The following is a 25,418-nucleotide window of genomic DNA, read 5'->3' as shown; positions in this document are numbered from 1 at the left end:
TCCCTCCCCTCGGTGGGGTCCCCTGCTCTCTGCCTGACTTCATCTGGAGAGTGTCTTTAGACACAGATACCCCAACCACATTGATGTATGACCTCTGACACAGCTCCCTGCTAGCCCTCCCCTCCCCAGGCCTAGATGTTAACTAGGTGCTGAGTTTCTGTTCTCATGACAGGAATGTGCTGTTTAATGCAAACTAAGCATCCCTGAAGCGCCTAGTTCCAACCAATTATTTACACCGATCCTTGGAGCCCCCACCGTTCCCCAAGGGGTATACAGCCTTTGTTCTCTGGAATTAAAGTTGGACTAGCCATCAGCTGTTCCTGGGGTGTGTGACCCCTGTACAGTTCTCGCAGGCCATTCCAGGCACCAGGCAGGAGAACTAACATTCCCCTAACTTTTTTCTCCCATAAAGGGACCATTGATAATGAGTTATTCCCACTATCAGGGAAAAAAAATCCCCATGAAGGGACCTTTAATACTGAGTTTTTTCCCGCTATTAGGGAAAACCAAAAAACATTCAAACAAAAAATCAAGCTAAGAAGCAAGAAAATTCTAAGTTCTGAGCCAGCTGTAGTATCTTAGGCTGCAGCTGCAGCGGCAAAACCCCGCCCATCATCCTTGGAATTCGCGTGTTGCTGCTCTGCGCAGGTGGTCTCTTAGCAGACAGGTGAGAGACATCCTGCAGTCAGAGCTCTGAGTTCCAGCTGTTAGTTTCTTCTTTGCCTTTGGGTAAGTTTCGTGCCACGGGTCTTGAACAGGGCTCACAGCCTCTAATTTGGGGCCCCCTTGGATGAGATGAGGTATTACCCGTGATAGAAAAGGTTTGGAAGCACTGAGGACAGAGAGGAACTTTCCCTGGCACCCATATGGACATGAGCCTGCCTGCAAAATTCTGAGGAATGGGCAATAGCCCTAAGGGCCCTTAACTGGTCATTGCATGACCAGACTTTTTCAAGGAGAGATAAAGGTAGGGGGTTATGGCCAACACCCACCTGGGCTGTTGGGGGCTGCCAGGGGCCTTGTACCAATGCCAAGGAATAGCCTTGGCCAGAAGGTATCAGTTGCCCTTTCCCTGTACCCAGCCCCACTCTATGGCCTAAACCAAAGAGAAGAAAAAACAGATTGACAGCCCTTGTGATTGGAAGGTGGGATGGGTGGGCCAATGATGTCACGGGGCAGGGGCGGGGAGTGTTTATCTTCCTCTTGTGCACAGTGGCAGGCTCCACTCAGCTCTCACTCAGGCTCTGCTTCCTCACCTGCAGTGTGGTGGCTCCTAAGAGTGGAGGGAGAGCAGGAGGAGTGCTGAGACCAGGAGTGAAGAGACCACAGGCAGCAGGTAGGCACAGGAACAAACTCTTGTGAGACAGCTCATTTTAATCGGGGAGGGAGGACAAAGGTTACTTAAACCTTTGGGGGTGAGTAGGGGCTTTCGGGTGAGTGTCCATCTCTGGCCTAGGCCAAGGTGCTGGGGGTGCCTCATTTGTCTAAGCGGCATGTGGAGGTGCTGCTGGATGTCACCTTATAAAGGGACAGGAAGTTTAACCTGGGCCACTGACCTCCTCTGGTGGGACACAGGTGGGGCGCAGGGCTAAGTGGCCCAGGGCAGTGGGGAAACCATCCTATTTCCGCCATCTCGGGATGAGATCTCCGGGGTTTGGACATGCTTCATCCCCACTCTTGCTCCAGGCCAGCTTCCCTGGTCCCACAGGAGCGGCATCTGTGTACTTCAGAGTCTTGTCATGGGAATGAAGAGGTGGCAGCAGAAGTTGGGACATTGACCTGCAGGAAACACAGGCTTCTGTTCCTCCCACACTCGAATGGCAACCATAGTTCCGGGTGGTTATGAGGTTAATTAAGAGATTCAAGACAGGAGTGGTGGCTCAGCACTCAGGAAGACACGTTTCTTAGTCAAGTCACTGCTCTATTTTTTTTTTTTTCTTGAGACAGGGTTTCTCTGTGTAGCCTTGACTGTCCTGGACTCACTTTGTAGACCAGGCTGGCCTGGAACTCACAGAGATCTGCCTGCGTCTGCCTCCCTGAGTGCTGGGATCACAGCTGTGCACCACCACACCCGGCTCTCAAGGCAACTCTTAGAAAAGAAAGCATTGATGGGGGCTTTAAGTTTAGCTTCAGAGGCTTAGTCCATTATCGTCATGGTGGGGGGTGTGGCGGCAGGCAGGTGTGGTGCGGGAGAGCTGAGAGCTCTACCCTGACCCACACGTTAGGAGAGACAGACTGCCCGGCTGGCTGAGCTTGCCACAGGCTTTGAAACCGCAAGCCTACCCCCAGTGACACACTTTCTCCAGCAGGGCCACACCTGATAATCCTTTCAATCCTTTCCAATAGTGCCACTCCCTGGTGAAAGCATTCAAATACATGAACCCCTGAGGACAATTCTTTTTTTTAGTTTTTGAAACAGGGTTTATCTGTTTAGCCCTGGCTACTCACTTTGTAGGCCAGGCAGGACTTGAACTCACAGAGATCTGCCTACCTCTGCCTCCCAGAGTGCTGGGGTTACAGGCACAGGACCCCTCGCCTGGCATGGGTGCCATTCTTATTCAACACCACACTGAGGCAGGAGGATAGCTGTGTGAGCAAGGCCAGCCTGAGCTGTAGTGTGAGACAGATGCTCATGCTACACACAGGTCTTGAAACCTGCCTTTGTCTCCAAGTGTTGAGAATGCAAATTCGTGATGTTGGGAGCACAGAGATCCTAGCACCCACAGTGCAACAGGAAGCCAGGAATGGTGAGTGCACAGGGTCGCCTTTTCAAAGGAAAAGGTGTGTCCTGGTCTCCCATGAAAAAGGCTGGGAATTAGAGGTGATCACAGCCTGGTGCTCTGCATTCTCTGGAGGGCCAGGCCGTATCCAGCTCTTACACTCAGGACCACGGATATTTGGAGTCAGACTCCAGAAAGTTGAACCACCCTGGCTAACTGGGTCATGCCTCTCTCAGTCTGCTTCTCTGCTGGACATAGCATTTGCAGGGATCCCCACAGTGCTACCAGCCCGGCTTTGCTTTTGTAATTAATTTTAAATCATGGCAGGTGCACGTTAATGGAGACATTCACACAGATCAAATCCCACCCAGATGGTATTTACCGTTCTGGGTGGGGCTAAGGAAACGGCTCAGCTGGAAAAGCACTTGCCTGCATCCAGAAGAGGCAGCTCACGTTGCCTTTGCCTCCAGTCCCCAGTGGTCCCGTGTACATGCTCAAGACACACACACACACACACACCCAGGGGTCCTGTGTACATGCTCAAGACACACACAATTGTAAGATACTAAAGAAAGCAACAGTTTTCTTTAACCCTGCTAGCTTCCAAAATAACAGCACAGAGAGACCATCATTTACTCTACAGGTGTAAAGCACAGGGGCTGGGCGGATACCAGCCCTGGAAGCTGTTTAGCTTTCTCTTAGCTACACAACCCAAGTTACTTGCAATAAGTCGTCCTTTCTGGGCTGGATCTGCTCCATCAGGCCGTGCCTTCTTTCTCCATCATCTTCTCCTGCCTCGTGGTCCTCCCTCATCCCCAAGCCCGGGAGCCTCAGCTTCCCTTCTCTCTCTTCAGCATTCACAAGCTTCAGCATTTTAAAAAATTAACCATTCAGCTTTAAATTAGGTAGAGAAGGTTTACACAACAAAGACAGGTGCTTGTGAGAACCAGTTCTTAGAGGGCCAGTAATGAGCGTTAGAATGCATAGCACCAGACCAACCACTAACACACAAGTGAAATTATCTAAAATTTTATGTTTGGCTGGTAGTGGTGGCACACGACTTTAAACCCAGCACTCAGGGAGGCAGAGGCAGGCAGATCTCTGTAAGTTTGAGGTCAGCCTGGTATACAGGGTGAGTCCAGGACAGCCAAGGCTACACAGGGGAACCAAAACAAAAAAAAGTATGTTTGACTTTAAAATATGTTTTTATAAAGGCTTCAAAATTATGTTACGATTAAATACAAACTAGTGAATCAATAGCAAATGCCGTTATTAAATATTAATATTTAATAAAACATTTAAAATATTATCTCTGGGATTTTTTAATGTTTCAGATTTTTCTTAAGTTGTGTTAATTTTTTTTTTTTTTTTTTTTTTTTTTTTTATCCAGTCTCGCTGTGCAGCCCTGGGTAGCCTGGAACTCGCTATACAGATTAGACTGGCAAATTGAACTCAGACATCCGCCTGCCTCTGCCTCCCAGGAACTGGAATCACAGAGGTGTGCCGCCACCTTTGGCTGTATAAGAATTCAGTTTATCTACAGTTCTCAAGTTCAGTTTTATTCTAGATAATTCCAATAAGTATTAAGTTTTGTGTTGTGTGGTCCATACATCCATATTTGAGGATGATGTGGAATATTTTAGGGTCACAGAATATTGCTGCAGCTGTTACCAATTCCATTACTCACAAGGATTTCCTCTAGAACTACAAGTTGGAGTAGAAGTGGGATGAAGAAAACGGATACATAGGCTATGTGGGAGCCATGATTTCCTGAGCATCTCTACGTAAAGTTGGTGGTACAGGAGTAGGTTTCACCATCTGTATCTGGAGGCCGGGACAGTCTCGCAGCCCAGTCTTCCCAGGATGGTGACGGGTAGGTCACCTGCCAGGTCCCAGCCACAGGTGCAGACACTTGCTAACTGTGTCTGTGGCCGCGGGCCTGGCTGGAGACACTTTCTTTGTAACAGATCTTACCTGACACATTTCTTATAAGTAGCTGGATGTGACATTCGGGTTCTGTGCTCAGCACAGTGGGACTGGGACACAGCGGTTGCTCTGAAGTCAGTTTTCATGAGCCACGGGTGTGCAGTGGACCCACACAGGAGGGCAGGGAAGCCAGGGAGAGCCCAGCAGGCTGGCCACCAGCACCTCACATCTCCATACTCTCGCTTCCTTCTTCCTGGTCACCTTCCTTCATGGGATTTTTATTCGCTTTCCTTTCTCCAGGTTCTGTTTTATTTTTGCTTTTGGCTCAGCTTTTATTGCTATCACAGGAAATGAATGTGTTTTTAAAAAGATGTATTTATTATGTATACAGTGTCCTGCCTACATACACATGCAGGCACGCCAGAAGAGGGCGCCAGATCTCATGCCACCATGAGGTTTCTGGGAATTGAACTCGGGACCTCTGGAAGAGCAGCCAGTGCTCTTAACCTCTGAGCCATCTCTCCAATCCTCAGTGAATAAATGTCTTAACTGATTATTCCCTACTGGACAGTTGCTCAGGGTATGGGGTCAAGGTCACAAGGACAGGTATAACAGTCCTTAGATTCTTCTAAAATGCCCCTGACGGCACAGAAGCATTTTTCACAGGAAGGGGCTGTTCTCTTTTCTAGCTCTTTTCTCTTTTGTCCCCCCTTCCCAATCCCTGTTTCCTTCCTTCCCTGCCTCTCTCTCTATAGACTCTCAAGTAGTCAAGGTTGGTTCTGAACAGACTATGCAGCTGAGGCTAACCTTGAACTCCTGGCCCTCTGGCCACCACATCCAAATACTGGGTTTTGCTGTGTGCTGCAGAGCTTAGCATCTCTACAGAGCTTAGATTCTCTTTTAGCTCCTTTGAGCAGGAGAGACCTCATGCTGCCTAGGCTGAGAGTCTTTCACTTGGGATGTTCATAGACACATGGGCAACTAAATTGCATGCAGCAGGTCTCTGCTCAGATCTTAGAATGTGGCAGTATCCACATTTATTGATGCTGTCAGGGCTGGTCTCTGTCTGGACTTGGGAAGATTTTGTAGTTTTGTGGGTTTTTTAGGATTGCATTTGGAAGATTAGTAAGACAAGATGGATAAAGCTAAGCAAATGACTATCTGAGCTATTTGCTGGCTTGGGCAGTGCCTCATGTCATCACCCTCTGTTGCCATGGAGATTTGTCCCACAAAACTACAGGGATGTGGTGACAGCGGAGGAAACTTTTCATAGAACACTGCTGAAGTGGTTGTTTTGGTTCAGCTTCAGGCTGATAAAACCAATCTTGAGAATCTCTTAGCTCAGTGGAGACGTGTGTCATAGGCAGAGGAGCCTGTGAATGTCACTGTGGTGGGAAAGGAGTGACATCATTTCAGGGGAGGTGGAAGCTCTGCCCACAACCACACAGATGGCAGAAGTAGCAGCACTCAGTTAAATGTCGCGGTGTAGCAGGGGCTCAGCACATGTGCACATGATGAGAAGGGCGCTGGGTTAGCCCACGACACTGAGGCTTCAGGTGAACTGGCCGGCCGTGTAGCTGTGTGTTATGGTGTGACAGACTTCTGGTCGCCAAAGTTGGAGCAGGATGACTGAAAAGCTCACAGGGTACATTCCTACATGGTCACTTCCCTTCTGGCCCTCTCCTGTCACCCTGGTCTATGGCTCTTTGTGGATGATTGCTCTGGGAGGCCAGAGATGGGATGTTTCAAAACCCCTCTCAGGAGAGTTCTGTTTTCTTCAGAGACACAGGCCAGGTGTTGAATTATGTAAATCACATCAGTTTGTTTCCTTTATTCCTCAGTACATAGGGTGGGAACCAGAATTACTGCACTCTAAAATCTGATTGGATAAATGGAGACTTAAGAATGTTCAGAAATCTGCTTAAGGTCAGAGTCTGCATAAATGTCAGAGTCTAGATTCATCCAGGTCCGACTATGGCCAAGGGTGGCTTGTAATCACCACACCATGCCCTTTTGGGATTCAAGTGAGTCAGGATCCTGAGGCAAGCAGGGAGTTACCGCCCCAGCACCTTCCAGAATGGCCTACCACTTTTCTTTAGTGGGAAAATGACAAGTGTTAATGTGTGGAGGGCTTGAATCCTTTGCCTGGTGCAGATGGGGCTGTGAAAAACAATCACCCCAAAGTGAAACAACTACTGCTTGGCACAGGAGCTGCACCCCCAGTGTACACCCAGGGATTGATTCAGGCGTGCACACGGCACATGCCATGCCGGAATGGCAGCGTAAAGGCCACAGGTGGAAGCAACTCAGTGTCCATTAACTGCTGAATGGATAAACCAGATGTGCTATTTCCCCCTAAAGGAATATTACTACACCAAGAAAAGAAGTGAAGTATTGATACATAGAACAATACAAATGGATCTTGAAAATATGCTAAGTGAAAGAAGCCAGTCACAGAAAACCACCGATTGGCTAATTATAGTTTACGAATGTCTAGAAGTGACAAGTGCCGAGAGGCAAGATTAGTTTCAGGGAGGCACAGTGTATGTGGGACTTTGGCCACCACCACCCCCGTCCCCAGGGTTTCTCTTTGTAGCCCTGGCTGTCCGGAAACTCACTCTGTAGACCAGGCTGGCCTCAAACTTGGAGATCTGCCTGCCTCTGCCTCCCAAGTTCTGGAATTAAAGGTGTGTCTCACCATGCCCAGCTTTAGGGATTTCTGGTTTTTTTTTTTTTTTTTTTTTTTTTTATGTTCCTTAAAAGCTAGGCATAGTGTCACATGCCTTTAATTCCAGGATTCAGGAGGCAGAGGCAGGTCTAAGTGGATCTCTGGGAGTCTGAGCCCAGCCTGGTCTGAGTTCCAGGCTAGCCAAGGCTACATATTGAGAGAAACACTGTCTCAAAAAAAAAAAATTTTTTTTTTAATGTATATGTGTTTGCCTGTGTGAGTGAATGTGCGTTATACATACGCAATGCATGAAAAGGCCAGAAGAGGGCATCACGTTTTCTGAAACAACTTATAGGCAGTTGTGAGCTGCCATGTGGGGTGCTGGGAATCAAACCCAGGTCTCTCTAAGCACAGCCAGTGCTCTTAGCCACTGAGCCAACTCTTCAGCCCAGGATTTATTTTTGATTGATGGGAATATTCTGCTATCAATTAGAGGTGATAGTTTCATAGCATAGTGAATATACTACCATCTTCTGAACTTTGTATACCTTCCATGTTGAAATTTATGTTATGGGACACTAGACCTTATTAGAATCAGACCCAAGAGGCCCGTGGGCCCTGAGCTGTAGGGGCCAGGTTTTCTGTGTGAGCACAGAAAGCACTGACAGTTTATTTTTAAAGATTTATGTTCTAAAGACTTAACAGTTTTAAAACGGTGTACATGTGTGTGTGGGGAGGGTGCACACGTGTACACCAGGGCCTGCTGGGGCCAGAAGCCCTGGATCCCCTGGAGCTGGAGTTACAAGTGGCTGTGAGCCACTTGGTATGGGTACTAGGCGCCGAACTGGGTCCTCTGTGAGAGAGGTAGGAACTCTTAGCCACTGATCCACCTCTCTAGCCCTTTTTATTTTTAAATTATGTATATGTTGTGTCTGTGTCTCTGTGTGTGCACACATGAATGCAGGTGTGGGGTCCAGAAGAGAGCACTGGCTCTCCCTGGAGTTAGAGTTACAGGCAGTTGTCAGGTGCCCAGTCCCCCCGTCCCTCAGTCCAAGAGCAAGCCTACATCTCTCTTGTGAAAAAATATTTCCTTGCCGTTTGCATTCTAGTGGGAAGTCCATCTACTTTAGATAAAATCACCCTTTTTAAAGACAAGATCTTGCTGTGTGCAGGCTCTGTCACTATGATCCCTCCCACCCAGCCTGTAATCTCCTGAGCATCTTTAGTCACTTGATGGACAAGTTCATATCAATTTCCACAGCAACTGCTTCTTCCTCCTCTCCTCCTGCCTTCCCTCCTCCTGCCTTCCCTCCTCCATTCTTCTTCCCTTCCTATTTCCTCCCCCTCCTCCCTGTCTATTCTCTCCCTCCTCCTCCTCCTCCTCCTCCTCCTCTTTGCTCTTCATCTTTCCCCTCTTTCTCCTCTTCCACTTCTTTTTTTCCCATTCAATGTAAGGTTTCTCTAAAAGTCACCCATGGTTCTGGGCTTTGTTCAGTAACATCACCTAGGGCTGCAAGCACCCTGCTTCCCTTGTCATTCTGCCCTGCTGATCCTCCCTCTGAACATACAGCCAGAGCCTTCTCATTGGCATGAGGGCATCCAGACAATGACAGTGGTGAGACTAACGCCTGGGTGCCCTTCCAGGGTGGAGTAGCATTCTCCGTATTGCAGCTCAGTGCTGGGTTTAAGAGGCGTGGCTCTCGGTTTTTATGGTTTAGGAGATCATTTGTGGCAAAAACATGTAGTATGGTCTCAGCCCTTAAGTCTCCAATATTTTAAGGAGACGTTATAAGCTTTGACATGGATAAAGGACTAACTAAGTTAAGTGACCAATTCTTTTCCTAAAGTTGTCTAGGAAACCCTTCAAAGTGGCATTATCAAGTGGGGACTGGGGCTCTGGGGATTTTGAGGGCAGTGGGGAGGTGAGCCACCTCACAGAGCAGCGTGGGGATTTCCCAGGAGGCTCTGCTCAGTTGAGTCACAGGTCCTGTATTTGACCTGTGGTCTTCTGGAGTGGCAGAACCTCACTGAGCTTCGGAGGAGCAGAAGGTTCTTTGCTGCTGAGATCACAAGGTTTGTCTGCTTGGGACTGGTGGGGACTGGAGGAGTAAGGACACCTTTTTCTTTCTTTTTTCGAGACAGGATCTCATATAGCTCAGTCTAGTCTCAAACTCCCTGTGTAGCCAAGGATGACCCTGAACTTCTGCTTCTCCTGCCTCCATCTCCTGGGTGTTAGGATTACCGATGTGAGCCACTGTGCCTGACGGAGGGCCAGGGCTTCAGGCTAGGCATACACTCCACCAACTGAGCTTTATTACTAGACTAGATTTTTTTTCCCCTTGCCTTTTTTGTTTGTTTTTTTTACAAGCTTCAAATCTCAAAATTGGTAAGTTGCAGGTCTGTGCTTAAGAAACTATGGTAGTGAATTAGCAGAGGTCTTTCAAAGTAAGACCAAGTAAATGTCCAATCAAAGAGGGCAAAGCAAGAACCGCAGGTCCGCTGCTCACTGAGGGGACCCGTTAGCTGGTACCTCGTCATCTGGACTGTGCCTTGGGGCTGGCATGGCTGCAATCTGGAGGCCAGTGCCAACGATCTGGAAGTCCCTAAGGTTCCTGATCTCATTGTCCCTGCATTTGTGAAGAACATGAGATCTCACTGTTGGCTGTGCAGACACGAACAAAGCCAGTAGCTGTGGTAGAACTCTGTGAGTTTGCTTTTTCCATAATACTCCAGGTTTTGTTTGTTTTTTTAAAGATTTTTAAATTTAAAATTGTGTTTGTGTGTGTGTTGGTACACTGGAGCGCAGAGAGCCAGAGGCATAGGATCCCCTGGAGTTATTGACAGCTGTGAGCCCCCCAACATGGGTGTTGGGAACCGAAGCTGGGTCCTCTCAAGAGCAGTGTGTGCTCTCAATCATTGAGCCATCTCTCCAGCCCCAAGATTCCAGTCTTAATTGCTCCCTAAAGCCTGCAAGCTGTTTCAAGTCTTTGTAGATGGTTCTGTAAGGGAAACTCACCCTGCCTTTGCTTTACAGAATGACATTGGTGAGACAGCCCCCTCTCATGGGACAGGGTCTCATGTAGTCCAGGCTGGCCTTCAGCTGACTCTGTGGTTGAGAATGACCTTGAACCCTTGATCCTCCTGCACTCCCTCTTGAGTGCTGGGGTGACAGGCACCCGCCTCCAGCCCGGGTTTCTGCATTCTGGTTCGTGTTAAGCCAGCACTTTACCAATGCGGCCACCACCAGCCAGAGAGCAGCTCATCTGACAGATGCTTTCGGAATCTCCTTTGCCAGTGCCGTGTGTATGTGACATTCGTTATGGGAAGCAACCGTTACAAGCTGGTGGTAACTGTGCTGCTGGTGTTGGGCACCGGGAGGACAACAGCCCTGCAGAATGCCTGTGACAAGTGTGAGGCTGGTAAGTACTAAACAGGTGCATTTTCCAACTGGTGGACACAGCTTGCTTAGCCTGGTCAGACCACTCCTTCCCCTGCAAAAGCTTGTTGGGACAACAAAGTGGCCATGGGGACCCAGCTCGCCCACTTAGCCTCGGCACCTCAGCTTCACTGTCTGAGCACAATCAGAGAAGCTGCCTCAGGTTGTGTGGAAGATCCCCGGTCCTGCTCCGAATAGCACCTGGTAAATGGGAGCTTTGTATATGAGCTACATTCAGCAGCGAGGAGCACGCAGGCGGCAGCATCGCTCTTCTCCTGCGTCCCGCCCGGGGCTCTGCCCTCCGCCCTCAGGAGTCACAGTCTTGCCCTGCAGATTCAGGGTTTTCTTCTCTTGATGTCTCTGTTACAGTTTCTATGTTGTCCCTACTTGCTGGATTATGCCAGGGCTCACCCTGCAAATGTATACAGTCTTAAAATGCTGGTCAGTAAACATGTCTGTCACTGCCATGCCCAGAGGACAGACGGGACATTTATTCTGATTTCCCTGCAAGTGTCACAGTGCTTTGAGGGATGCTCGTGGGATGCCCCACAGACATCTGGGACACACTTCTTCCAGGCACGTTCTGCAGGAACCACAATCCGGTCTGCACCAGCTGTCCTCCAAGAACCTACTCCAGCACAGGTGGACAGCCAAAGTGTGACATCTGCAAAGTGTGTGAAGGTAGGTCTGTCTGTCTTGCTGTTGCCCCACTGGACTGGAACTCACAACTCTTGTCCTACAGCCTCCCAAGTCTGGGGGTCTGCTGTCAACCGTGGCGTCTTCCTCTTTAAGACTATTGGGAAGACCTAGCTGACTGATCTCCGTTTAAAAGCTTGAGGCTCACAGGGTGCTGGCTCCTCTGTCCACGGAATGGAACAGCAACTATTTGCTGAACTTTTTAAATAACAGAGCAAATACTCTGTGAAATGAGAGACTTTTGTTTTGTTCTGAGGCTGGGTCTCATTATGTAGCCCTGGCTGACCTGGAGTTTACTATGTAGACCAGGCTGCCCTGGAACCAGAGGTCTATCTCTAGAGTGCTGAGACTAAAGGTGTGTACTACCATGCCTGGCATTTTTTTTTTCTTTTAAATAGGGTCTCCTGTAATCCAGGCTAGCCTCAAACTTGTGATCTTCCTGCCCAAATGCTAAGGTTATAGGCACAAACAAAGCACCACACAGTTTACGACAGTGGTTCTCAACCTTTCTTAATATTGCATCCCTTTAATACAGTGCCTCATGTTGTGGTATCTGTGTTTTCTGATGGTCTGAGACAACCCCTGGTGAAAGGGTCATTCAGCCCCCAAAAGGGGTGTCGACCCACAGGTTGAGAACCACTAGTTCATGAGGTACTGGGGACAGAATCCAGGGTTTGGCCCAAGCAAGCACTCTACCACTGAGCCACACCCCCAGCCCAAGTAAAGCTTTTAATGAGCAAAGCTTAAAAACATTGTAATGGAGATTGAAAATAAAACAGTAGGAGCCAGGCATTGTGGCATACAAGTCCAGCACTGGAGCAGGAGGATTTTTAGTTTAATACTAGCCTGGGCTACAACAATGAGACCTCATTTCAAAAGAAAGAAAGAGAGAGGGAGAGAGAAAGAAGAAAAAAGAAAAAGAAAGAAAGAAAAGAAGGAAGGAAGGAAAGAAGGAAGGGGGCAAACACAACATTCTAGTTATAATGTCACAAGCAGAGCAATCGTGTGTGTGTTTGTGTGTGTGTGTGTGTGTGTGTGTGTGTGTGTGTTATTTAACTGCAGAACAAAAACTTGTGTCCTGAATTGGAGGTGAAGCGTAACGCAGCTGGGCTTCGTAGGTTATTTCAGGTTGAAGAGGCCTTGCACGCCCACCAGCAATGCAGAGTGTGAATGCACGGAAGGCTTCCACTGCTGGGGGCCAGACTGCGCCATGTGTGAGAAGGACTGCCAGCCGGGCCAGGAGTTAACGGCGCAGGGTAGGTTTGCGCTGTCCGCACCGGCCCCGGCGGGCTGGGTGAAGCAATCATGCTCCTCACGGTTTGAGAAGGTGACAGGCAATGGAGCAGAGACAGCACTGGGGCTGTGCTGTGCTTTAGTTCCTCATCTCCACTGCCTCGCGTTCCCGAACAGAGATAACTGGAAAGCAGAACACCCTGTTAATCATCAGCGCCATGTGTTTTGCATGTCTTAGATGCACACAGCATTCCCTGTACGGTTAGCTTGAAAATGAGCGCTCAGGCCTTCAACGATCATTGGGCAGGTGCTGGGGAGATGGCGTTTCCGAGTGACTGCTGCCCTTGCAGAGGACCCAAGTTCGGTTCCCAGCACCCACATCAGGCAGCTCACAGTGGCCTGTAACAGCAGCTCCTGGACTCTGTGGGCATCTGCACTCACATGCACACATACATGGGATAAAACATTTTAAAGGTTTGAAATGAAAATCAAAATAAGCGATCTGCACGATTAACCCAATGAGCCATGTGGTTTGCTCCTCACAAGGAAAGCTGTGGAATGGGGAAATGTCTCCTGTTGATTCTCAACTTTTCTTCAAGGTTGTAAGAGTTGTGGCTTCGGCACATTTAATAATCAGAGCGCTAGCGGCGTCTGCCGACCGTGGACAAAGTACGTATATATTCTCGTCTTTCTTACAACACAAGGGACCTGGGATAAGCTGAAAGGTGAGGGGCTTGTCACTGGGATGCAGCTCTGCAGTGACGCACCCGAGGCGACTCGGGGACTCCGTGAGCTTACAGAGCCTCGTATGAATGTGGGCATTTCCTCAGAACACGTGCCCAGTGTGTGGTAGAGGGCAGAGGCTTCTGTCTCTCCAGCACGTCACACATTTGTGGTGTGCTGGCCGCTGGAGGACACAGCCAGCATTGTGGATTCAGGCGTGCTCATGCATCTGGAACGTTGGTACTGGGCCCTGGGGGTGAGCACTGGTCCAGGGGAGGTTTCGATGGTGCCTGCATAACGGCGGTCTAGAGCACGCTGCCTCAGAGACTATGAAGGCCAATTGGCAGCTATATGGGCTGCTGACTCCGATGATAAAATCTCATTTCAAATGCCCGTGACCTTCTCCTGTTTCATTTCCTTAGTAGAAAGTGAGTCTTTTGTTATTTTGGTTACATGTTTATTTATAATGTTTTACAGATGTACTGGTAAGTTACAGACTAGAAATTTTTTTATAGGCCTTTCAACTTAAATTGATTAGAATGTTCAAGTTAGTGTTTGTAAAATGGGGGCATGAACAGGGATCTAAAGAAAAGGAGAGAGCCTATGTGACAGTGGTGAGAATGGTGATGATGATGGTGGTGATAGTGATGATGATGGTGGTGGGGGTGATAATGACTGCAGTGATGATGGTGGGGGGTGATAGTGACTGCAGTGAGGGTAGTGATGGTGGTGATGACGGTGATGATGACGGTGATGATGGTGGGGGTGATGGTGGTGATAGTGATGATGGTGATGATGGTGGTGGGGGTGATAGTGACTGCAGTGAGGATGGTGATGATGATGGTGATGATTGTGGGGCTGATAGTGACTGCGGTGAGGATGGTGATGGTGGTGGCGATTGTGGGGCTGATAGTGACTGCGGTGAGGATGGTGATGGTGGTGGGGGTGATGGTGATGACGGTGATGATGGTGGGGGTGATGGTGATGGTGGTGATAGTGATGATGGTGATGATGATGGTGGGGGGGGTGATAGTGACTGCAGTGAGGATGGTGATGATGATGGTGGAGGTGATAGTGGCTGCAGTGAGGATGGTGATGGTGGTGGTGATGATGGTGGGGCTGATAGTGACTGCGGTGAGGATGGTGATGGTCGTGATGACAGCAGCAACAGTTGCTATTTATTAAATATGCCCAGCATGTGAGATTCTGCCCCCGGGACTTGTTCACTTGCTTCGATCCCGATCCTGGGAGCACAGGCTTCTCCCCCTTAGGCTGCTGAGCAAATCAAGGCTTTGCACATTTGCTGAAGGTCACTCTGAAGTGGCAGACCCAGGGCTTCGCCTGCATGTCTGCTACTGCCGCTGATCCCATCCCTACTGTCGCCCTCACATGTGCCCAAGTCAGTCAGGGGAGCAAGAACTGGGGGGAAGAGTTGAGAGACTAGTGGGTCACAACATGCTGAGCCACACTGTCACAGAATAAGACAGTGTGTGTGTGCCTCCTCACCCTGGGGAGACAGAAGAGCCTGCTGGGTGGGTGGGTGAAGCTTGGGCACCCTCACAGCCGAGGGGAACTGGTGGAGGCCACATGGCCTCTCGGAGCTTCCTCACACGATCTGTCCACTGCTTGTGAGCCCAGGTCCACCTGCTGTGTCACTGGCTGCTTCACGGAGTGACAGATACCGAAATTTTCCTCTGTTCCTCTGACCCTAAACTAATCCCCTGAACCCCTTTTCTTGACCTGTCTAAGCTGTTCTCTACATGGACAGTCTGTGCTTAAGAATGGGACCAGCGAGACAGATGTGGTCTGTGGACCTGTTTTGGTCAGCATCTTCCCAGGTACCTCCCCCACAACCGTTCCTACTCCGGAGAGACTATCAGGTGATTGTTTTGTTGCTATTAAATACAAGTTAAAGAGCAGCTATAGTGGCACACAACTGGAGTCACACCACTGCAGAGGCTGAGGCAGGAGGTCAGCAAGTTCTAGGTTAGCCTGGACTACACAAAAATAGGCTTCCCCTTAGCAAATGCATGATGTCTGTTCAGACCATGTGGGAACACCCTGGACCTGCTGATTCTCCCAGCCTGCCCAGAGCAGGCAGCTCTGACACGCCATCCTCTTTGTACCGTCTTGTTTTCCTAGGTGTGGTTACCCAATCAGGAATCAGTAATGGGGACCCTCATCCCAAACAGGCCAAGTCCTGGGGACTGACGGACCTTGTACTTTCTCTGTCTTCAGTGGGCCTAGGCTACCTAGTTTCTGTAGGCCTCTAGGATAATCGTTAAACTTGGGTTCATTTTTAAAGTCACTTGGGTTTAGGACTTGTGCCCCAGTTGGCAGACCCTGCCTCGCATGCCAGAAAGGCCCTGGATCCATCCCAGAACTGTGTGACTTTGGCGTGGTGGGGCACACCGGCAGTCCCCACTCTGGTGGTGGAGGCAGGAGGATAGGGAGTTGGAGGGCATGTGGGGCTTGAGGCTAGCTGGATACATGAGACCCTGTCTCAAAACCAAAACAGAACAAACCAGAGACAGTAAACCCATCCAAGCTTAGTGAGCTACAGGTTGGGATGCCCAGGCCCCTGCCTCCCCAGACTCTGCATTTTGGGGTGAGTTCAGGTCAAGCCTGTCCTCACTAAACAGCCTGGCATTTCTCTCCTTGCTCTCTAAGGAGAGCGCTCCATGAATGTCCTCACCTTGTTCCTGGCGTTGACATCGGCCGTGCTGCTGTTCCTGCTCTTCATCATTCTCGGGCTCTCCGTGGCCAGATGGATCAGAAAGGAATCCCTCTACATAATCAAGCACCGTAAGGCCAATACAACCCGGAACACGGAGGGAGGCAGGACACTGGTCTGGGAGTCGGAGGACAACTTTGCAGGGGTGGGCTGTCTTTCTGTTCCAGGGACTGAACTCAGGTCCTCAGGCTTGCATGGCAAGTGCCTTTACTCACCTAACCATATTGTAGGCTTGGGGATTTTTTTTTTTTAAGTTATGGGCATACAATTGGCTAGCACAGTGGTTACAAAGCCAGGAAGGCTTGCTCCCACAGGATATTGGCAATGTCTGGAGGCAGTTATGTAGTGAGAATTTTGATTTCTTTAAAAACACAGAAATATTATAAGAATGTTTGGTTTTTTTTTTTTTTTTTTTTTTTTTTAATCCCAGGTGTGGTTTACTGGTCTGCTTCAGATTGCCCACAGCAGCTGGCTATGATTTGCCTCATGCTCTAGCAGGGGCATGATTTTGCCAGCTGAAGCTAGTTTCTGGGAGTGTGTGACAATTGGAATTCTGGGGACTTTTTAGAGGGTATAAATGCCAGCACCCCGACAGAGGGGCTGGTTGGTGGTTGGGTGCTGTTGGTCATGTAGTTGTGTGTGAAGAGATGAAAAGAAGAAATCAGATATCCTGACTGCAAAAGATCACACTTGCCCCTAATCAGCAGGAAGTAGTCTAATGATACCGTCACCCCTTTTCTCCTCTGTCCTCCTTTATCTAGTGTTAGGGGGTTGAAAGGGAAGAAGTAAAGGGGTGGAGAACGGTGGAAGGAAAAGGAACCCACAAAGTAGCAGCCAAAAGTCTGGCTACCGGGTGGTTGTGACCTGGTGCTGGGAGGCCCAGCTGGGGCAGGGGCTGTGTAGACTGCTGCACTCTCACAGGGACAGTGTGGCCCCTCGAAAGGATGAGGCTCTACATGTCACTAGGGTGGTGACAGAGGCAGTGCAGGATCTGGAGTGTGGAGAGGATACTGGACACATGTGCCCCAATCCCAGATAACTGTTCACCTGTGAGTGTGGGCACCCAGCCAGCCTGTGCCCACGGCACAGAGAAACCAGGAAAGGACTCTGGATGTTGCTGCTCTGGATGGGTACATAGCCTTGGCTGGGGCTCTGGTCTGTACCTAAGGAAATGGGGAGAACTGGATGGTGTTGAAATGGGTGTAAGGTGGACTACTGCAGAGTGAATTAAAGATGTCAAAAGCAGATTCCATCCATTGATAGGCTAATTATAAAGACTCAAGCTGGTGTCCAGCACGGCATAAGTAACCCCTCCACAAAAGCTTTCAGTGTTTATGTGCATTTCTTGGCTCACAGATGGGACAGCTTATCCTATGACCTCGTGAAGGACAGGATGAGGGCTGATAGGCCACTTAAGAGATGGTCAAAGACATAGAGCATCCGGATGGCAAAATTGCAGCCCCAAGTGCTAGAAGGCAGGAGTGCATCTATCTGAGGAGGACTCTGTGGGTAAAGGCACTGTCTGATGACCTGAGTTCAAACGCTGGTTAGTAGGAGAGAACTGACTCCCACAGGTTGTCCTCTGACCTACACGCACACACAGTGTGGAAAGATGGCCCAGCAGGGTAACTGCCTGCTCTGCACATCTCAGTGAATCATCTCCCACACTTCGTTCTTGCTTTTCACCCTGTGGTGGGGAAAGATGTGGCAATGAGGAACTCAAGTCCTGTCCAAGTCGGTAGGTCAAACCTTTCCCAAATGGTGGGGACACAGCGAACACCTCCCTAGTGGGGTGCAAGTGCTGTTTGCTCCACTTCCGTGTGAACGATGGGTGTAGGGCACTATTTTTATCTGTCTAGTGGGTGGGGAATAGTGGCTCATTGTGGTTTTGATTTGCCTTTCCTTGATGGTGGTTGAGGTTAGATGGTTCTTCAGAGCTGATTGGCTGTTTGGATTTCTTACTCTGAGAAGTCCTCCCATGCGGCCATCTGTCCTTATCAATGAAGGGGACAGTGTGTATCTGCCCAGCTGCAGATGTCTGTTCCCCTTCTTTGGTGTTTCCCAGTTCTGTTTCTGGTGGAACAGCTTCTAAGCTACCAAAAGAACCATCATCACATCCCACCCAGAGTGGCAACAGGTTTCTGTCAACATGGCTTCAAAGGGATTAATTACAGAGTGAATTGCAGTCATTAAAAAAACCTTTTCATTTTTATATAATTATACATTCACAGAATAGGATCACAGGCTGTTCACGAGTCTCTAATGCCACAATGCAGCCAGGACAATGATGCCCAGAGCACACATAGCTATATGTCACTTTGTCAGGTGTGTAGATTCACGTAACACAATGGAAATACGGAACTTCTGAAGTGGGGTGCGTGCCTGGAGCCCCAGCATGTGAGAGACTACAGCAGGAGGCTAAGGTCCTAGGTTACACGACACAACAAGGAAACAAAAGCCCCCACCTCTCCACAAGCAAGACCCAGCCCTGCTGGCCCTGGTCCCCCAGCCCTGCTCTCTCTCTGGTAGCCCCTCATCCAGTTTCCATTCTTGACTCCTAATTTTTTAAATATTTGTTACATGTCTTTGCATGAGTTTTAGGTGTAGCACAAGCATGCAGGAACAGGTGGAGGCCAGGTGACCTGGACCTAGGAGTAGCTGAGTCCTATGTGGGTGCTGAGAACTGATCCGGGGTCCTGTGCAACAGCAAGTGCTTTTAACTGCTGAGCCATCTCTCTAGCCCCGTGCTGTTTTTACTGTTAGATGGAAAAAGAAAAATATATGAATACTTATGTGAGGTTTCACGTCTCTTAAGAGAAATTCAGTTGAGGGTCATATAGTTGTTTGAGGTCGTTTTTACTTGTTTGTGCCTGTGCTACTGTGGGCTTGCTGAGGGCAGAAGACAACCTGCGGAAGTAGATTCCTTCTGTCCCCTTGGCTGAGCCAGTCGCGTTTCCTCAAGCTCCCCACCAGTCTGTGTCTCATCCATCTTGCCACAGGAGTACTGACCTCACAGATAGTCACCACTGTGTCTGGCTTAAAAAGTTTACATTTCTCCCTCCTTCCCCCCTCTAAACAATTGGGCCTGATATAGTGCCTTAAATCATGAGTTCATGACATCTAGACGCAGTGCTCGTATGAACCTGGTTTCTGTCCTGTGTCTGAGGAGCATCTTGCAGATCCCTTCGGGTTTTCTGCATAGACCACAATGTCATGTATAAACAGGGACAGTGTTTGCTTTCCTGTATGGTGGGAGACACTTCCTGCCAGCCTCCATGATTTCTGGTAAGAGATCTGCTGTGATTCTACTGGGGTTTCCCCTGAAAGTGGCATGGTGCCTCTCTCTGGCTGCTGTAGACTTTTCTCTGGCCGTTGTCTTCAGAGCTTTGGCTGTGATGTGGTGTGGATTCCTGGACTCATCCGGTTTGAGGTTCCCTCAGCTTCTAGAACTTGTAGGCGTTGCTGTTTGCGGATCTGTGGTGGTGGTGGCGGCGGCGAATTGGGTAGTATTTCCTCAATGCTTAGCCCCATTTCCCTTCTCCTGCCCTCCATGCTCCAGGGATATGAATTCAGATCTTTTGTCAGAGTCCCACATGTCCTTGAGTCGCTGGCTGTTTCTTGCAGTTATGCCTTTCTAGATTGGATACTGACATTTCTGTCCTCTTCTGTTATGAAGACATTAATTTTCAAAATTTCAGTTATCATAGTTTTTCGGTTTTAAAATAGCTACAGTTGATCTTTCTCTGGATCTCCCTTCTGGTCTCAAACTCCTGGCCTCAAGCAATGCTCCAACCTCAGTCCCCAAAGTAGCTGGACTGTAGGCATGCACCTCTGCACTCGGCTCTACAACCTTGCTTTATTCTTCACTTGTTTCTGATGTGTTCCTAGTTGCTGCTTGGACATTTTGTGGGAGGCTATTTTAGACCCTTGGCATCCGTGACTCAATTATGTCTTCTCAGATTGAGATTTTCCTGGTTGCGTGACTGATCCTGCATTGAAACCTACTACGTTATGATACTTGGAGCCTAATCTAAACCTTGTTTTCTCAGACGTTCCCTGAGGCCACTCCCAGGGACGTCTGCTCTAAACTTCCTTGGAGGAGGCCTTGCTAACATGACTCTGGCCTAGATGGCCAAGCACCCTTCCTTACTGCTGTCTAGGTGGCCTCTGTTGGCATTGCAGGGGTGGAAGTATAGTCTGAGGCCCCATCAGCTTCTTCTGCGGAAGAGCAGTGAAGCTTGACACAGTCTAGGGTGAGAGCCCTTCCCCGAGGGGCCTCGGAGGGCCCGGCCTTTGCTGTGATGATCCCTGATTGTCGAGGACAGTGGTTTTCGATCTTCCTCACACTGTGAGCTTCGTGGAACACAGTGGCAGCCGCCAAAGCTGCAGCCCCACACAGAGCAGTTCTTTGCTTTCATGGATGGAAGTAGCAGGACAGCTTTGAACTTGGTGCCCCAGGATCACATGGAAAAGAAGTGGTTCCCCCAGTGAAGGCCGCACTTTGTTACTGTGAGCTGGGCTCAGGCGTTGGCTTGTTATTGTTGGTTGGAAGCCATTGTGTAAAATATAGAAAATGGTTTTTAAAAAAATCAAGGCAGGAAGGAAGGATAGAAATCCTGGCACATTGGGGCTTACCTGTAATTCCAGCACTTGGGAGGCTGATCAGCAAGGCCGGCTTGATCTACAGACAGAGTTTTAAGTCAGCCCAGACAATAGAGACCCTGTCTGTAAACAAAACACAATCAAATATAATACAGTAAGGTAAAATAAGCAATCCCCAGAGCGCTCATACATACTGTTTCCTGGCTCACGTTAGCGTGGAAACATCTAGGGGTGTGGCTTGTGTAACAGCAGCAGACTGGAGGTGTCTTACATTGTTTCTCTCGTTCCTAGCATTTAAGAAGGCAGTTCAAATGGCTCAAGAGGAAGACGCCTGTAGCTGCCGATTTCCACAGGAAGAAGAAGGGGAGGAGGCTATGAGCTATGACGCGCTGTCCTAGAAGATGTGGGGATCCTCAGGAAAGTGAGGAGAAGCAGCACTAGGACCCCCCATCCTGATGAGCAGCACACAGTACCCCACACTCTGCTCTCAACCACCACCCTAGATGAGGTGTCCACACGCACCCATCCGAATCCCTTCTACTGCTGTTCTAGTTTATTTTAAATCCTTGTTAGATTTTAAATTTGTATGTGTATTACTGTTTCGCCTGCGTGAGTGCATGTGTGTGTACATGAGTCTTTCCTGATGCGTGAAGAGGGTCGGGGGGTTGGATCCCGAAGAACTGGGGTTATGGAAGGCTGTGACCCACCATGTGGGTGCTAGGAATCAAACCAGGTCCTTTGCCAGGGCAGCCAGGGCTCTTAACCACCACAGCATCTCTCCAGCCCTTGACATTTTTCATAGGAGTGTGGGAGAAGCAGGGGGTGAAGGAGCAAGTTCTCGACTCTCCTTAGCAAGGTAGATATGTTGTTTTCTTCAAGCCAGGGTTTCCCTGTATTAACAGAGCCTTGGCTGTCCCGGACCCTCATTACAGACCAGGTTGGACTCGAACCCACAGAGATCTGCCTGCCTCTGCCTCCCGAGTACTGGGATTAAAGGCATGAGCCACCATGCCCAGCTCATACAAATGTCTAATTAAGAAAACCGTTTCAGTTCGATCACATAGACCAATGGTCCAGCTTAAATCACTGTGAAATTAATGTAGGTGTACATGTGTGTTCGTGTATGTAAATATGCATGACGGTAAGAAGCAGTAGTTTCCCCGACCAAATTTCCATCTAGTTTCTCACTACTCCATCACCCTCCACTGTCTGGGGAGGGGGAGGCCCATGTGTCTCTGTGGAAAAGGCCTGTTCGAGGGGGGCTCTTCAGAGGCGGTCAGGAGTCTGCCTCTCTTGTGCCCTCATCTCCTCCATCCCTCTGTGTCAGGCTCATCAGTGAACGGGCCACACAGGGAAGGTGCAAGGCGCTTCAAGGAGGGAGGCCTGTGAGCCGCCGAGGAGCAAGTCCTCCCAACCAGCCAGAGTCAGACCTTGCCTGCCTTGGCTCAAGCGCTAAGAATGGTTTTTACTTGTATTGATCTGAGACCGCATCTGTGTTCCCCGACTGTCCGGAACTCACTGTGTACACCACACTAGCCCTGATCTTACAGAAATCCTCCTGCCTCTTCCAGAGCACCAGGATTAAACCTGTGCCATCACACCCAGCTATCCTTTCAGTTTTTGAAAAAAACACACAAAAATATAAGAATTGGGCTCTTGTAAAATGTAAGCCTCCTTTTCTCTTGGTTCCTGAAATCCTTATCGCATAGTTAGGCACCAGATAATGGAGCTGCGTGTTTTGAGCTTTCTGATAGCATGCTGCTCGGTGGCAGCTGTGAGCTGCTTGAATCATTCAGCATTGTATGTGACTCCTGTTGCTCTGTGCCGCATCCGTGGTGTCCTCTTCTCAGAGACCAGCTGCCGTAATTTACGAGTCTGTCCTCCCCAGAGCTACATTCAGGTACCTCAGCAGCTTTTCAGAGCCCCAGGGATCTCCGAGGCTCCACCTTTCCCAGAGCCGGGATGAGTGCATGTTAGCACACAGGGGTTCTGGGGATGGAACTCAGCAAGTGTGTACTCAGCTGAGCGCCTCCCCTAGCTCATTTCCTACTGTGATCGCAGGCCTGTTCTAGCTATGGCTCTATGTTACGGCTCCAGGCTCATGCTTGAATGCTTGGCTTCCTGCTGGTGGCTGCGGAGCCTGGCTGATGGGAGGAAACTCTCAGGACAACCCCTTGATGGGTCTACATATCCCGGGTCCCAGCTTGCTCTCTCTGCTTCCTGATCCACTCAGTGTGCAGAGCCTTCTGGGTCGGCTCCTGGAACCATGCCCTCTCTGCTGTGATAGACCAACCTCCCCCCAGAAACTGTGAGCCCAAATACATCTTTCCTCCCTCAGACTGTTACATCAGTTCCTGTGTCAAGCAACAGCACAAACAGCACCCACATCCCCTCTGAGCTATCTCTAGGACCTAGGTGGAGGGAACAGCTTCTAATTGGAACACTGGACATCTTCCGGCAAAGAGAGTTGTTCCCTCAGGACCACATGAGTGGCTAGATGCCAGTTCTTGCAGCCGGGTAGGTAGCTGAGCCAGGCAATGCCTGGCCATGAAGATTATTAGGTGGGCATGGTGGCACACACCTGTAGGCCCAGCAAGGCAGTGCCAGGACTCTCGTTCCTGCCATCCTACTGCTTCAGTAACTTGCACACACACACACCCCCACCCCCGCCCTTGGCTACTCTCAGGTTCCCTTAGCTTGGTGCAAATGGCATTTCCTTCATGACAGATGAGTGTCCTGTCACATACCATTTTTTACCTTTAAAAAGGAAGAGTTAGCTGGGCATAGTAGTGCACACCTTTAATGCTGGCACTTTGGAGGCAGAGGCAGAGGCAGGTGGATCTCTGAGTTCAAGGCCGGTCTGGCTACAAAGAGTTCTGGGACAGCCAGCACTACAGAGAGAGCATGTCAAAAAAGAAAACAGTTAACTAAAATACTTACTGTATGTGTCCTCGTGTTCATGTGCAGCATGCACCCATTGGTGCCCACAAAGGCCAGAAGAGGGCACTGGATCTCCTGGAACTGGAGTTACAGGAGGTTGTGAGCTGCCCCAAGGAAATGGTGGGAACCAAACCTCTGTTCTCCGCAAGAGTAGCCAGTGTTCTTAACCACCGAGCTATCTTTCTGCCCTTTGCGTTTCTTCTTAAATGACATTTTTGCTCATGTTTTGTCCCATTAAAAATCACTTGATCATCCTTATCAGCTCATAAACTCCTTAGAGATTCTAGATGAAATCATCAGCTGATATCCTAGTTTCTTTTCCTGTTGCTGTGATAAAATACTCTGATAAAAATAAATGAAATTATTTCAGTTTTCAGATTCTTAAAAACAAGCCCACGTCTGATTACACCCATCTTTGTTTTGTAAACCTTCCTAAGATATTCGTGATTGGTTGATGAAACAGTCTACCTGGGCAGGGCAGAATGGGGTAGGTGTGGTTAAGGGCTTTTGGGTTCAAGAAGGAATCAGAGGGTCTGGAAGAGAGGAAGGAGGGCGCATAAGGGTTAGCCTGGACAAGAAACAACATGGGGCCAGGAGGAAGGACTCCAATAATGGTGTGAAAAGGCCTAGATGAAGAATACAATCAAGCACCGTGGGATTATGGATGGAAGGTAGACTAGATGAGGAGGATTGAGGTGGATGGCATTAGATGGGGCTGGGAGATGGGTGGTGGGGATACTGAGATAGTACAGTGAAATATTGGCCAGACACAAGGTAAATAAGGTCATTATAAATCTAATAGGTGTCTCTGTCTTGCTATTTGTGATAGCAGGTTAAATAATATCACTGTGATAATCTTAGGGCAAATAAGAATAAACATTATTAACCCCAACACTCCTTTTTTAATTATTACAACACCCACGTTATTCTGAGACAGATTTTGATTGTTCTTAGTGGAAGATCTCACTCTGATGGAAACTTTAGCTCTCAGTGACGCCTGGCTACGCAAGTGGGTGTCTTCACCCGTGCCAAGAAGATGTTTCCACTTGTGGGTCGGATGCACCAAAGAGCACAGCCAGAGGGGCTCCGTGTGCTCTGTAGGGTGGGGTTAGGACAGTGATCATTATCGGCGCTCTCTCAGAAAGACCATCACAAAGCCCAGGACTGTCTGAGAAGTGAGTTTGTGTGTTTGGGGAGGGCGCATGTGCATGTGTGTGCCAGTTCTGGCCTCACATTGGGAGTACAGGTGCTCTGCCCATTTTCTGTGGGGCCGAACAATCTAACCCAGCTCCTCATGCTTACACCACAGTCACTTGGCCTGGCTAAGCCATGTCGCCAGCCCAAGAAAGCGTGTGCTGAAAAAGTCCATAATACTACTGCAGCATTACCAAACTCGAGGTCACACCCAGATCCTGAGGATCCAGGTGTGGCCGTCTGTCCTCAAAAAGGCAGTTAAAGCAGCCAAACTCAAGGCAAGAAAAACCAAGCCAAACCAACCAACAACCAACTAACCAAAACAAACAAAACAACAACAACAAAAGAAAAAAAACAACCCAGCACTCAGAAGACTCAGGTAGGCAGATCTCTGTGAGTTCAAGACCAGCCTGAGCTACATAAAGAGACACTGTCTTTAAAAAAAAAAAAAAAGCAGAAAAAGAGTCAATGCAGCCACAGTGGAGAGAGGGACCCAAGAAAGGGGTCATCTTCAGGAGTCCTATCGTGAGGTTAAAATACACACGG

At 49.1% G+C, this 25,418-nt stretch overlaps 1 protein-coding gene across 2 annotated transcripts; it reads left to right on the top strand.

The window, feature by feature from the left end:
* The first annotated feature begins 625 nt into the window (after positions 1 to 625).
* On the top strand, positions 626 to 22,841 carry Tnfrsf9 (TNF receptor superfamily member 9). Of its 2 annotated transcripts, XM_060379019.1 has the most exons (9): positions 626 to 729; positions 1,263 to 1,336; positions 10,610 to 10,733; positions 11,327 to 11,431; positions 12,565 to 12,702; positions 13,279 to 13,348; positions 15,152 to 15,282; positions 16,073 to 16,207; positions 21,030 to 22,841. In XM_060379019.1, the coding sequence occupies exons 3-9, from the start codon at positions 10,634 to 10,636 to the stop codon at positions 21,134 to 21,136; spliced, it is 786 nt and encodes a 261-aa protein (XP_060235002.1). In that variant the 5' UTR covers positions 626 to 729; positions 1,263 to 1,336; positions 10,610 to 10,633; the 3' UTR covers positions 21,137 to 22,841. The 2 variants fall into 2 exon arrangements, with proteins under 2 accessions (XP_060235002.1, XP_060235003.1); XM_060379020.1 differs by lacking the exons at positions 626 to 729; positions 1,263 to 1,336 and adding an exon at positions 9,320 to 9,387.
* The last annotated feature ends 2,577 nt before the right edge of the window (positions 22,842 to 25,418 follow it).

Source organism: Meriones unguiculatus, chromosome 3 (assembly GCF_030254825.1).
Source record: "Meriones unguiculatus strain TT.TT164.6M chromosome 3, Bangor_MerUng_6.1, whole genome shotgun sequence".
In the NCBI taxonomy this organism is placed as follows: Eukaryota; Metazoa; Chordata; class Mammalia; order Rodentia; family Muridae; genus Meriones; species Meriones unguiculatus.
This window is presented reverse-complemented; position numbering and strand designations above follow the sequence as displayed.